At 51.8% G+C, this 14,701-nt stretch overlaps 1 protein-coding gene across 4 annotated transcripts in view; it reads left to right on the top strand.

The window, feature by feature from the left end:
* Positions 1-14,701, top strand: part of PDE4B (phosphodiesterase 4B) — a 57,816-nt gene that overhangs the window by 23,190 nt on the left and 19,925 nt on the right. The window contains exon 3 of one of the 4 annotated variants that reach the window (XM_057385720.1): positions 7,531-7,643. In XM_057385720.1, coding sequence (XP_057241703.1) covers positions 7,554-7,643 — 90 coding nt within the window. In that variant the 5' untranslated portion in view covers positions 7,531-7,553. Of the gene's footprint in view, positions 1-7,391; positions 7,644-9,869; positions 10,103-11,395; positions 11,988-14,701 lie in introns of those variants that run through there. The other 3 variants (XM_057385716.1, XM_057385718.1, XM_057385719.1) reach the window with 3 other exon arrangements.

Raw genomic sequence — 14,701 nt, 5'->3', positions numbered from 1 at the left:
CCTCTTTTTCCATCCTCTCCCCATCTCTTTTCCATCTCCATCTCCTTCTTTTCTCTTCTCCCTCTTCTCTCCCCTTCCTTCTCCTCTGCTCTCCCCTGCCCCAGGAGTTAAGATCAGACAGTTCCCAGCTAAGCCCAGGTGGGATCAGCTGTGGGATCTGTTGAGATGGACTCTCCCACAGAATGTCCCTCTCCTACCTTCCSTCCACATGAGCTCTCAGTCATCATCAGCCAAGGAGTGAGAAATGCAAATGAAGCCTTCAGTGACATTAATGAGATCTATCAGCTCCAAATCATCATCTGACATTCACGTGATCCACTCCAGCATCTGCCTCCTCTTCCCAATCTTTTGTGTCATCTGCAGTAATGACAACAATTAGGATCATCTTTCACAAATAGAGAATAATTAAAAATGGGCTGGCCTAAGTTCCTCTGATGAATGCAAATTCTGGGCTTGTGTTCCTATGGCTTCACCTGGGAATTAGGCACATTTGAAAATTGCATCCTTGGTAGACTTAGRCATTTCCTAGAGTTGAGTTTGCAGTGCCTGGAAGCAGCTCCATGCACCAGGATAAACATTTCCACCTTCCCCTACAGGRGCATGAGGGCTCCAAAATCCTCATCTCATTCAAGAGCCGTGGTGGAGCTCAGGTTCCCAAATCTGCTCTTTTTTCACCCAATTCCCTGGGTGAGTTACTCCTGCATTTCCTCCTGTAATAGTTAGATTTTAATTTTTTGGGGTTTATGAGTGTTTACCTGCTGTAGGTTTTGCTKAATTTATCAGTTTGTCCAGTGCTGGGGGAACATTTCAGTTCCTGCCTCCTGCCACATTGTACACACTGRATTTGGGAATAAATCCAACAGCAAAACCTTTCCAAGGCAAAAGGGAGCAACCGCTCTTATTAATTTTCCTTTTAGAGCAACAGATTCGATCCTGAGTCTAAATAGTTGAGGTAAGGTTTAGATGGAGTGATAATATTTTATTAAATCAATTGGAATCACTGGAAAGTGACTTTGGTGACCTCGAGTCTCAGCCSTTGTTGCTCCAAAGGGAGCTTGGAGTGGGAAGGACGGCCCCAAACACTGAAGAACTTTATAAATAGTCCCAATTCATGGCAGCCAGCATGCAATGAAGAGTAAATAACTCAGGAGACATCTTGTGACACTGTAAACATGTGCTGTGCGTGTGSAGTAGGATGGATGGACGGACTGAAGATGGGAAAACTGCTGGAAGCTGCAGGGCCTTGCCTTTAACCTTCCATGGAAAAGTTCCTCTTGGAATTTTTGGCAGATTCTGTCAGGTTTTCTTGTAAGTCTCAAGCTCCCCATGCCTGAGGTTTACAAGGGAAGTTGTAAATGATGCAGTGAAGGAATTGTTGTAAATGATGCAGTGAAGGAATTGTTGTAAATGATGCAGTGATGCAGTAGAAGGAATTTTTCCTTTTCCTTGCAGAGTAAAATTGAAGCCTTTTACCACTGCAGTGAGTGCACAATTTGATCTTTAACAGTTGAGGAAAGACGAGTTTGTAAAAATGTTGGCAAATATTTGTCTTCAGCATTTCTTGTCACCAAATGGGACAATCTGTTCACAAGATTGAATCCCACTGGGAATATTCCTCCTAGATAATGGAGAGTTTATTTGGCACTGCAGAAAAAGAGAACAGCAGCTCCTCTCCAAGTTTCTTAACTCACCTRGTTGGGTGTGGTATTTTAGCCATTGTTAAAGTTCTTCTGGCTTTATGGCCTTTGCACTTTCCTCCAGTGGAAGTTTTAATGTTTTTATTTAAAGGGGCTGGGGTGGCAAGAGAGAATCAGGAGGGAATCAGGAGAGAGAGAATAAACCCCACTTGAAATGTTGGCATTTAGATCTCATTTCAAAATGTTTCCTCACTGTGTCAGTCGAGGGCAAAGCCACCAATCCCCCCTGCAGGATGGGGACCCTCTGCCCACCCTCCTGCCTTGCTGTGGCACTTGGGCACAGAATGGGGACAGTTTGTGGCTTCAGAGAGGAACTCTGCAGCTCCAGATAGCGCTGGCCTCGTGCTCAGATCCCTGCAGGCACCGAGGGAGCTCTGCTGGGAGAAGGATGGCACAGATGGGGTTTGGGGGGAGCCACAGGGGAGAGTTTGTCCTGTGAACCCCACTTCCCATCTGTGACACTTCAGGGCCCTYCTGATGAAGTGTGTGCTTGTCCTCACACTGACCTGCTCCCAGAAAAGAGGATGTTCCCCAWAAGCTTTCACTTTCCAAGAATGAAAGAAGAAAAAAAGGCCTCAAGGTCACCTTGATAAGCAGCTCTCACTTTCCCCCTGTACCCAACATWGGAGAGGCCACACCTCAAATCCTGGGTCAGTTTTGGAACCCTCAGGACAARAAGGACATTGAGGGGCTGGAGCATGTMCAGGGAARGGACTGGAGCTGGGGAWKGRRMCCCMRGRRRGGSYKRRGGRRSYKGGAARGGGSYYMRSCYKGRAMMAAARGGGRWYMAWKGGGRMCYTKKKGSYYYKSMMMRRYCCCTGACAGGAGGRGACAGCCGGGGGGGTCGGGCTCTGCTCCAGGGAACAGGGACAGGAGGAGAGGGAATGGCCTCAGGCTGGCCCAGGGGCAGGTTTAGATTGGATTTTAGGAAAAGTTTTTCCTGGAAAGGGCTGTGCATCCCTGGCACAGCTGCCCAGGGCAGTGGTGAGTCCCCACCCCTGCAGGGATTGAAATCCCTGTGGATGTGGCACTTGGGGACATGGAGCAGTGGTGGCCTTGGCAGTGCTGGGAATGGTTGGACTGGATGGTCTTACAGGGCTTTTCCAGCCCAAACGATTTCATACAGAAAACGGGAGCACAGACAAGTCAGAAAGTGGGAAACAACCTCTGAGAAGGGGCTGCAGAGCCTCCTCTCCCGTGGGGATCCCGTGTGCTCATCACCTTGCAGAGCTGCCACACGAACAGATGGCAGAACGCACCAAAAACGCACTTGTTGCAAAATCCTGGCACGTAAAGGAGCAGCRTTTCAGGAGGCTGGAGCATTCCAAGTGCCAGCAGAGAAACACGAGGCCAGCGGCTGCTTCTGTCCTCRGAGGGACTGGCAGCAACTCCGGTCTTGTGACGAAATGTCACTTCAGTCCCTGCTGGAGTGGCACCAGCACCAAACCTCCTGCACAAACAGCGGGCAGGAGTTAAGAACTGAAACTCCTCTTGTYCTTCACTTCCCTATTCTGGCTCAGCAATGATTTCATGTGGGGCCCCAGAAAACAGCACCAAGCCRCCGTTAAATTTGACAGGTTTGGGTTATGCAATCCCCAAATATGAGCTGAAATGTGAGAGTGTTGAAGACGCATCCTGGAGTATTCCAGGAGCCCAGATCCCRAAATTGCAGGGGTGTTTCTGTAAGTGACCGTGCGCCTCGGCCGTGCCAGGAAGGTGACCCAAACCAGCCAGGGGGTGAGGTTCAGGAGCATTTCTGGCAGGGGGAGTTGCTCTGCTGATGTCAGTGGGGCGCTCACGTTGGGTTCAGGGAAAGAACAGGTCATGGAGCATCTAAACTGCTGTTTACTGTTTGTGTGAGTCGCTGTAGCAACAGCAGATAGCGCTCGGGGAGACAATCCCAGGGCACTGATCCTTGGCCTCRGCTCTGCTGGAGAGCTGGGGGGCTCCAGCCTGGACAGGACAAGGCTCTTGAGAGCCCTTCCAGGGCTTAAAGTGGAACTGAGAGAKCTGGAGAGRGACTGRGGACAGGGGATGGAGGGACAGGRCACAGGGAATGGGGTCACACTGCCAGAGAATGGAATAGGATGGGATATTGGRCAGKAATTKTTCCCTGGGAGGGTGGGGAGGGCCTGGGATGGATTTCCCAGATTTGCTGTGGATCCCTGGATCCCTGGCAKTGCCCAAGGCCARGCTGGAGMACCYTGGGACAGTGGRAARTGTCCCTACCYTTGGCACTGAATGGTCTTAAAGTCCCTTTCAACCCCAACCAACCCATGATATCCATGAATATTAAATATGAAGAAAGCCAGGAAATATTTGTTATTTTAAGATCATTCCCACACAAAGGTTTTAGATTGGTAGAAGAGCAACTCCTAATGGTTTCTATATCTGGCTGTTATTTTGGGGTACTTGTGGATCTTAAAATATTTTCACGGGGGACTTGGAGGGTATATTTTAATTCCACATTCTGGTCTGAAAAGCAAATTTAGCTTTAGGAGTGGGATTGTAGCCTCTGCTTGCACAATTTATTTGTAAATAGTCCCAAGTTCATCTCAGAGAGCTGCACGTGGCCAAGGAGGGCTGGTTTGATAAGAGCTGGGGTTTCCGGGCTGCTGGGCTCAGACTGCGTCACTCGGTGGCTTTGGGGACAGTTTTGAGTTTCTAAGAAAGGTTGAGCTGGGCTCTCTTCCTGCTGTGGGGAAGGATAGTGACTCTTCTTCTTCTTGCCTGCTTGATTCTGTGAAATGAGTGGGGAATGTGGGGTCGGTGACGTTCTCAGTGCCCAACAAAGGGAGGCCGAGCTCAGCAGTGGGTTCAGAAATTCAGAAATGAGTGCCCGGTGACCACKGAGGGCAGGAGAAGCTGCAGGCACACACCCCATCGGGCATCATTTCACCAGGCTGTTTACTCCAGAAAATGAGGGGAAAAAAAATTATTTAGATGAGTCAAAAGCCAAAGAGACCAAGAAAAGCTGCACAGGATGCAGGTGATGCATCTCACTGGATGCCAAGAGCAGAGTGAGCTGTGRGCAGGCTGGCCAGTGTCTGAAAAAAAAGCAAATTCTGAAAAAAAAGAATGTTAATGGTGTTTTTTAAAATCCACTTCTCCTTAACTGGAACAGCAGCAGAATTCACCCTTTTTCACCCATAAAAATGATCCTTAGAAAGAGCTGCTTGCTCTCAGTTTATCATTTGCCACTGAAATGACTTGAGGGATCTTAAATAGCAGGTTTTGAAACAWCAGAGTTTAAATCATTAATCCATYGGCCTCTRAASWGTTTGGGTGAAAAGGTTCAGGGAARTGACAATGCTGGTTTTACACGAGTAAAGCAGGCTGCAGGCTGAGGGATCCCCGCTGCTCACAGGATTCCTTCAGGAAACCTCTCTGGAATGGAGCAGGAAGGCAGAAACAGAGGGATGGAGAGTCCTGATACACCCTGCTAAAAATTCTGAAAAACGTGGCRAATGTGTGAAATATTCGCTGTATATTTAGCTCATCTTCTGAAACACCAAAATAGATCTAAAATATTCAGAGCCAAACCCTCTAAGCCCTGAAGTTTCCTAATTCACCTTAATCTCCTTAATATGTAATAGCTTTTCTTGTTTTTTTTTTTCTTTCCCCCATTTATTAGATAAAACTCAGATTACAAAGRGAATATCCTGAATATCAGCTGTGGGGAATGAAAATCCTTCAATATCAAGAGTAGATTTCTGTTCATGGTCCTGCATTTCCCTGATGGCTCTTGCGGGGGTGAAGATTGGAAGTGAAGTGACAGTGGCAGCAGGTCCTGAAGGACCTGGGCAAGGCTGGAAATCCCCCAAAAGGCTAAAATTAGGGTCTGGTGTCAGAGTCTCTGTGAACCTGTTCCTTCTCCTCCTCCAGGAATGCACACATGCCAGAGTTGTGAGTCCTGAGGAGACTCAGAGCACGAGAACACAGCACAAGAACACGGGATTTTATTGAAACTTATGGSYTTTASTTTGGCTGAGATKKTTTTTTTTTTTCCTATTCATAAACTCATTATTTTGTCTGTGCTGGTTTCATTTATCCCCACATTTAACAGGGGATTCGAGCACTTCCAGGTGAATTAATCTACATGATAAAACAGTTGAGAGGGAATGCTCATGTTGGAAAGGAAAATACACCTGAGCTTTTGTGGCTCTGGATATTTTCACCTGCTTTTTGATTATGCATGAATGAGATGACTTTCAATGCTTGCAGCTCTGTGAGCACAAAAAAAAAAAAAAAAACATTAACTTTCAATGCCACAAAATTCAGATTCACCAGATCTTTAAAACGTGTCTGTGTTGGGTTTATTGCTGAATTGCCCTTTGACAGGGTTTGTTTTCTGCCATTTAATGAGAGATAGAGCCCATCCAGTCTCTATCATCTCTACCATCACCATCTATCCAGTGATGCTTTATTGATGTGGTGAATGCAGAGAGGATCTGTCCTTGGGGAGAGATCCCAGCACAGGGCACAGCTCCTGGGGACACCTGGGACACGTCTGGAGCTCCAGCTCAGCTCCCGAGTGTGTATCTGAGCAATCCTGCCCTGTGATGTCACTGGTACCTGCCAGTAGAAATGCTGAATCCATTAGCTCTGACAGATTTATGGRATGAGCATATGTCACCGGGATTATGAGAAGCAGTTACATTCATGGGGAGATTTTATGATTCACCGCATCCGCCTGTGGAAACCTTAACTTTTACACCAGAGCTGCTGGGGAGCGCCGTGTCCTGCTGGCAGGGACAGGGAGCTGAGCCTGGTGGGAGCAGGGAGCGGGGATGGAGGGGGTGGGGAGTGGGGATGGAGGGGTTGGGGAGCAGGGGTGGAGAGATTGGGGAGCAGGAATGGATGGGTTGGGGTGTAGGGACAGAGAGGTTGGGGAGCAGGGATGGAGGGGTTCAGGAGCAGGGATGGAGGGGTTGGAGAGCAAGGCCTGCTGTAGAGTGCACTGGAGTGTGGGATCAGTGGGGTGTGGGGCTGATGGGGACAAGGGCAGCAGGGCTGGGGAGCCAGGAGTGACAGGGAGCAGGGCCAGGACTGAGGAGGAGGGCTAGGACTGGGGAGCAGGGCCAGAATTGGACAGCAGGGCTGCTGGGGTTGGGGAATGGGACTGGGTTGGGTTGGGGAGCAGAGCTGAGGGGGATCGGGACTCGGTGGGGTTGGGGAGCAGAGCTGGTGGATGAAGGGAGCGGGACTGTTGCAGTCCCAGAACCAGGCAGGGCTGGGATGAGGGCTGATGGGGTGCAGGATTGTTGGAGAGCAGAGAGGTTTGGGAGCAGGACTTAGGGAGCAGGGATGTTGGAGAGTAGGGTGTTGGGAAGCAGGGCTATTTGAGTTCAGGGCTGTTTGAGTTCAGGGCTCTTGAGGTTCAGGGCTGTTGGGGCTCAGGGCTCTTGGGCAGCAGGCTGTGGCTGCTGCGGGGAGCTGGCGCAGGAGCAGGAGCAGGAGCAGGAGCAGGAGCAGCATCCCGGGCTGGGGCAGCGCTGAGCGGCGGGGGAGGCCGATCCCCGCAGCAGCCGGGGCGGGGGGGCCGGGATGACGCTCTCCGAGCCGCAGCCCTGCCCTACCCGGGGGGCGCCCGGTTCCCCCCGAGCGGCGGGGGCAGGGCCGGGGCGGTTCGGGGCGGGGGCCGGGGCCGGGCCGGGACGGGGCCAGCGGCGGGCGGGGACTCGCTGGCGGCGGCCGGGCCAGCGCAGCGGCGGCCGCGTGATGAGGGAGCGGAGCGGCACCTCCGGCAGCGCTGGCGGCGGCTCGGGCGGCCCCGCCATGGAGAGGCGGCCGCAGCGGCAGCCCGAGTACATGTCCGTGTGCCTCTTCGCAGAGGAGCCCTACCAGAAGCTGGCCATGGAGACGCTGGAGGAGCTCGACTGGTGCCTGGATCAGCTGGAGACCATCCAAACCTACCGCTCCGTCAGCGAGATGGCATCCAACAAGGTGAGCGCGCGTGTGGCACCGGGATGCGGAGCGGGCATGCGGGACGGGCATGCGGACACGCGCGGGGCACTGAGCCCGATGCCCGAGCTGTCTTTGCGCCTGTCCAGGACGGCAGGTCCAAGGGAGTTGTGGTGAAGGAAGTGCGGGTTTCCCCGCACACACGCGTCCAGGGAAAACTCGAGGGGGGTGGCTTGGGGAGAGCGATTCGGGATGGAGGGGAGCGCGACCCGGGATGGAGCGGGGAGCGCGATCTGAGGGGGAGTCCGGAGAGCGACCCGGGATGTCGTGGAGAGACCGATCGGTGCCCCAGGCTCATTTCCGAAAATTAAAGAGATTTCAATTAGCGCCGGTCCCTTGGAGCCGATATGAGCAGGAACACTGTGCAAACGCTCGCATTTAGCAAATCATCACGCCAGCAGTCAATTAACTTCATTGTTGTCTGTCCCTAATAACGGCGAGCTGTAAACATTGTGGTCCGGTATTTTACGGCTGTTTTGGCTTTCGGTAACGTTTTAATTTGGTTTTTAATGCGCTGGGCTGGCTCGGCAGCGCCTGGCAGCCCGTGCAGAGGGTGGGCAGGCAGGGATGGAGCACGGGGAATCAGCTCTGGGGGCTGCTGCTCTGCGGGGCTTTCCCTKCGAGCCGAAGGCGACTTGCGAGTTTGTTTGCAAAGAATAAAGTGCTGAAGTAGAGGAGGAAAAGCCCTCTGTGTTTTAGGGAGGTGGGAGAGCAGAGCCCCAGGAGTCTCCTGAGAAGCAGCAGCGAGCGRAACGCGAGTTCTGAGCGCCTGTGCGCAACTTGTGGGAGTTGGCGTGGCAGCCCCGCTCCCCCGCATGAGCTCAGCTCGGYTCCAGCGGCTCCGCGGGGCGGCTGCTGCGGGCGGGCGGCTCTCCCTGCCCCGGGGCCCGGCCGCCTCCCCGCCCGCTGCCCGCGGCTGCAGCGGAGCCGGGCACAGCCCCGGGCCAGCCTGGCAGYGCCCAGCCCAGCCTGGCAGCTCCCAGCCCGCGGCTGCCTCTTCCAGCGCTCCCAGACAGCGCTCCCAACCCCGCCGTGTCCGCTGCAGTTGTCACAGCCACAAAATCCCATCCCAGTGCCGGTCACATCCACGTCTCTGCCCAGTTGCGATGGTTTYAAACCCAGTTCTGCACCACCCCGACGTTGTTATTATTGTTTTTTCCCTAATTGAAAATTACTGCAATCAGAAATGCTGCATCAGAAACTGAATTTCTGGAGAAAAGTCGAGCAAACAAATCCCGTGTTGTTTCAGCTTCCTCTTCTGGTAGTGATTACCACGATGTGCAGGGGCAAAGGAAGCAGTAAAAGTTTTACAGAGCGAGCTTTCAAGAAAGAAATATTATTTTTTTTTGTTTGAGTTTGTGTTGAGGGAACCCTGGATGAAAGTTGAGAAAGGTTCAGGCTGCACCTCCAGTGTGAACACGGTGCCCTTCAGTTTGAGGTTACTTTTTTTTTGCTGAGTGACAAATCTGGCCTCGCGAAGGTGAAACTAAATTGCTTGTTGTAGCACTAAAAAGTTGCGATTTCTCTGGGCGCAGATGGCTGGCAGCTGGGTCGAGCAAAAGGTTCCTGAAACTTCGTACTTTCATAACTCGTTTCTGAAATGTCTGCACTTTTTGGTCAACTTCCAGTTTCACAGTTTTCAGCTGTGAAAGAGAAGCATAAAATGGCCTCACACCTCGCCTGCCTTTCCTYTGCTGCAGTAAATATCGACACAAATCATGGCATGGCTTAGGTTGGAAAGGACTTTGAAGATCATTTTAGTTTCAATGCTCGACGATTTGGGGGATTTGTGGCTCTTTTTTGGGGGGTTTGGTGGCATACAATGTGCAGAGTGCTCTGGCAAGGTGAGGAGCTGCTCCTGCATCTCCAGGAGGCTGCAGCAGCYCTTCCCTGCTCCAAGCATCCCGTCCCAGCGCCAGCTCCGCTCCGAGGCATCTCCATTTGTCACCGGTAAATAGCAAAGCCGGCAGATGTTTTGAAAACAGGATGCTTGGGCTGCACGTTATTAAAGAAAAAACGGAAAGAGAAACAGTCTAGATAGGAAGAAAGCAAATCGGCTCGGCATGCTCCCAAGTGCGGGAGCAGAATAAACACTGACCTATCTTCCTGACCTCCGCTCTCGCCAGTTCCTGGCCCYGCGCCACCCAAGCCAAACTACGTCATTTGAGCCTGATAGTAGGCATGGCACAGCTGTTGCAAGTGTGACTCGAATTTCCTGTCTCCTTCCTGACAGACGTAGTTTAGAAAATCCAGAGTTGCAACAACAGCACTGAGAGAGAGAGAGAGAGAGAGAGAGAGGGAGGGAGGCTCTCGGCATCCGTGCGCGCAGGGGGATTTTCAGAAGCGCTGCGGCAAAAAGGAGGCAGCCGAGGGGGAAGAGCCATGCGGGACGGCAGCCTGGCTTTGAGCTGATGGGGTTCGGAAGGCAGCGCTTTAAACATGTGCGTATCCCTCGTTGAGCCGGGASTTAATGACAGCAGGAGCGAGGGAACGAGGGGCTGAGCTTGCAGCGAGCTCAGGGTTGTGCTGACATCAGGGAGCCCARGGACCCCGCAGTGCCACCCGCAGGGATCCCACGGAAAGCTGGCAAAGAGGGAATTCTGTTCCCTGGGATGCTGTCAGTCAGTSCTGGGCTTGGTGTGCGAGCCAGCCCGGGCTCTCTGCAGAACTAACCATGCACCGTGCCTTTATCTAATAATATACAGAAAAAAAAATAACCTGCAAAAATACCTGTTTGCAGCTGCCACGAAGGGAGTTTGTTTTCCTAACGTTTAGTTTCCTAACATCTTTTTGTGGGAGCTGATACGGCCCTGCAGCTTTGCACTGAAACAAAATAAGCTGTGAGGAGCTCTGCAGGCGCTCGGTGCTGCCTGAGGGAGCAAACCACACTTATTTACATTATTGTTACATATATACTCTATTTTCCCTGCTTTTATCACCCTGCCCCCCTTCCAGCTCAGGCAGCTGCTGAGCCTCAGAAGGGTTTGTGAGTCGATGATGATAAAAAAGGGGTTATGTTCTGTCTCGGTGACCCCCTGTGAGATTGTGTTGGCATTAGGCAGGTCTTCCGCCTGACTTGTCCTGCAGATGGGACCGGCTGTAATCCCTAATGTTGCATTTGGGATGTGCTCAGTGCATCCCCTGCATCTCAAGAAGGAGCAAGGCTTTTTCCCAGCTSAAGTGCTGGGCTTGCCTGCTCCAGGTTTTTATGGGGCCGTAACATCGTGAAATGGAGGGAAGGAGAAGATGGATTGTTTCTGCAGAGCTGCCTGTCCCTGCGGGATGCAGCCCAAATGGAGACTCCTGCACGGACCTGAGAGCACCTTCACCTCGTCTTAAATTAGAGCAGGCTTAGTCAGGGCTTTTTGCAGTCCATCGAGTCCAGAGAACAGAATTTGTGCTCTCTGGGGATATTCTGAGTTTAAATAGACAGAGTGTGAGTGGTGTCCTCAGCGTGCTCCCATGACTTTGCAAACCCTCTTSTCTCTCCCCAAACGGTTCCCTGGGGGACCCCCTCTTGCAAACCCTTAAACTCTCTTAATTCCAGCTCTTAAAGATGTTTCTGTTATTCCCCAGTGCTGATAACTCAAATTTTACCACCCGGGGCTGTGTCCGGCCAGCGGCTCGGCACAGCAGCACAACCGCTCCGTGCTCCTGCATCACTCGCTCGCCCCAAGATAAACAGAACTGATTTCGTTCTGCTTGGATTTCAAAGGGCGCTTGGGTCAGAAAAACGGAGCAAGGCCGCACCTCGCTTTCAGGAGAGGGCGGCTAAATAAACATCTGGCCATGAATGTAAACGGCCGGGGCCGCGCTGGAGGTCGCGGCCGGGTGCCAGCGGTGGATGTGCCGCTCTGCACAAGATCCCGCTCGTCCCCTCCTTCGTGCCAGCCTGGCAGCCCCCAACCCTGTCCCATTCCTACGTGATGTTTCCCTTAAGTGGTGCCGAGCTGTTTAGTCTTCCCCTGGCTTTGCGCTGGAACTTCCTTTGTTTAATCGCCGCACAAAGAGAGGTTTGTTCGCTGCGGCAGCCGGCGGAACAAAGAGACTTCCACGTCTCCTGTTTTTCCAAGGCGGGATGAATCACTGAGCTCCGCACGCCGGTATTCCCCTCGCCCGGGGATTTGCGTTGGGGAAGCGGCGATTGGAGCGGATTCCAGGGGCCGGGAGAGGAGCGGAGCAGCCGCTGGCAGCGCTCCCCGCAGCGCTGCTCCCTGCGGAGCCCCGCGCTCATCGGGGCCGCTTTGACGTCGCTCTTTAACCATTTCGGGGCCGCGCAGCCGCCGCTGCCGGCCAGGACACCGCGCCATCGGCATGCTCCAGGAGGTAGGAGCTGGTCCTGGCTGGGCTGGGGGATATTCCCCGCMGCTGGGGGTTATCTGGTGGGTTTGATCCGTGCCGGGGGTGTCCTTGTCCTGGAGGACGGGGCGCTGCGTTCCTCCAGCGCTGCGGGAGCGGGGTTTGCGGCGGAGGCGCTCGGAGGGGTGAGCGGGAGGCTCCGGAGAAAGCGGCTGGGTCAGGAGGGAGCAGATCTGGGTGCTGGCTCTGGCCAGGCTGGGAAAGCCCTCAGGATTTGGGGAGCTCGGTCCCAGGCAGCTCCKGTGGATCAGTCTCAGCAGCATCATAAAGGGACTTTGGGGTGGCTGTCTCTGGATCCATCCCATCCCTGCTCCCGTGCTCATTGCCCTCTAAACGAAATCACTCTGGTGGTGTCAAATATGCCCTAAAACCGGGGTGCAGTATTGGGTGCAAATTTCATATTTAATAATCTAACATTTTGTGCCCAGATAGCTTGGTTAAACTGAACCAAATATTAAAAAAAAAAAAAAAAGAAATATTGGAAAGCTGCAGTGTACGGCTGTGGGATGTGTGGGTACGGGATTAGGAGCCACTGTCAGAATTTGGGATACCCTCCTGGAGCAAAGGGATTTTGAGTGCTGGATGCTTTCCCATCTTCCAGGGTGTTGTGGTAAATTTGTGGGAAAAGCCCCTCCAAGGGGGATTCCTCGGCCAATACTGGTGCAGAGATCAGGGCTTTGGGGRTRKAATTTTGRTTCAAATCCATSTYTCASGGAGCTTTTGTGGGGAGCTGTCACYTATCCTCGGGGYCACAACRGTRCYCAGGACCTTCCAGCRTGTCCTTTAACCAATTCTGGTTTTCCTGGGATGTGATGGGGTTTTAAAAGTTCTGCATTCTCAGACTTTTACGTTATAACACATTAGGGTGGGGCTTAAATAAATAATAGCTCAAAGGCAGGTTCAAAATGAATCATGAGCTGAGGGCAGGACTGGAGAGTGACTAAATGTTGGGAGCAGGGACCTCTGTGGAGTGAAGGATCCTGGTGATGTGTGACATCCCAGAGGAGCAGCATCCCTCGGGATGATGGAGCTGAGGAAGAAGATTTCAGGGCAGTCCTAATCCTCACCTTTGAGTCTGAGTGATTTTGTGGACCAGGCCGCCTTCCACAGGCTCCAAACTCAGTTTTTTCCCCAGGTTGTGTTGCATGGGGCAGCTGCTGATCCAAATATTTGCATTAAGTGAAATTAGTTGAAGGATGTTGAGTTACCAAAGGCAGGACAGATTGTGGGGATGGATCGGGGCGAAGATTCCCCCTCAGAGCTCTGAGAGGGAGAGATTGCCCCGATTAAACCCAGCTTAAAGCAAACAAACCAGAATTGTCTCCTCACCGTGGTTTTSCACAGCTGGGCCAACTGCAGCAAAAAGATCCTGAGGAGCATTTGCCTATCTCTGTGTGAGAAGGAGTTTTCATTTCATTTCATTTTATCTCCATTAATTAGTGCCTTCTTCTATTAGGCTAATTTTCATTTTGGCAGGACCAACTGCCACAGTTTTTGAGGGATGCTGAGCTGCACCAACTTTATCCCAGGATTTACACTGCCCTCTTCCCAGGATTCCCTCTTTATCCCATGTTTTCTAAAGCAAACAAACTTCTGTTGATTCAAAGCTGACAGAACTTTTTTTTTTTTTTTTTTTTTTTTTTTTTTTTTTTTTTTTTGACACGGGCATCTTGGAAAAGTCATCTCAGGGCACAAAGTTATTTGAATTTTCCAAAGCCTGTTCTCCTACTCAGGTAAAACCCCAGCTGGATTTGCCTAAATGATGACTGCAGAGCTTGATTCAAATTTAAATTAAATTTAAATTGCTGCTTCATACGATTAACAAAATCCCATGTTTAATTGCATTGCTCTCTTGTTAAATGACAAATGCTCTGTTAGTTGTTATTTTGGAGKTTTTTTTTTCYGATTGAGGGCAYAATCCAGGTTATTTYAGCTGAATTTCCAGTCAGAGGAGCGGGGATGGCTCTGAGCAGCAGSAGAGTTTCTGTGCTTGGTGGGCTCTCCTTCCACCAGGGTTTGGCTCCTCTGAGGTGCTGTGGGTGTGACTGACACGAAATTTGGGGTGAGATCCACAGCACTCGCTGCTCTCGGGGTCACAGATGTTGTGGGCTGCAGCAGGGTTTGCTTTTATCCACTCCATGCCAACAACCAAGGAGTTTGGAGCATTTGGTGCTGTTTCCTCACCCTCAGCACCTGCTGGTTCTCAGCAGCTCCCCCTCCTCACTCTCCTTTTGCTCTCAACACCACCAGAGTTCTTCCAGCTGGTAAAGTTCTAAAAATGATTTTGCAGATCAAGTGTTTTGGCTTTGTTTGTGCTTTTGTTTACTCTCCTCTCCTTTGAGGAGCGCTGGGGTGAGGAATTGGTGTGGACACGAAAGGTGGGGCTGACCTGGAGAGTTATCCTYGGCCTTTTGTGGGGTTCTTCCTCCCAACAGTGCAATTTCTGCCATAAAATGCACCTTTCAGTGGGGGAGAAAGGGGAAATCCATGCAAAATCCAGTCAGTGGGCTCCAGATATGGCTGCCTAAATTAATTGGATTGAAGAGAACTGGTTTTGATACAAGAAGAGGATTTTGGATGGAGCAGAAACCAACCTGAGCTTCCTCCCAAGGATCCCAAAGCTTCAGGTTGGGACCAAACCTCCCTGCTGTGGTTTTCCCACCCAAGGAGACAAACAGTCC

Source organism: Malurus melanocephalus, unplaced genomic scaffold (assembly GCF_030028575.1).
Source record: "Malurus melanocephalus ecotype Western Australia unplaced genomic scaffold, MMel_1.1 scaffold_860, whole genome shotgun sequence".
Classification (NCBI taxonomy): Eukaryota; Metazoa; Chordata; class Aves; order Passeriformes; family Maluridae; genus Malurus; species Malurus melanocephalus.
This window is presented reverse-complemented; position numbering and strand designations above follow the sequence as displayed.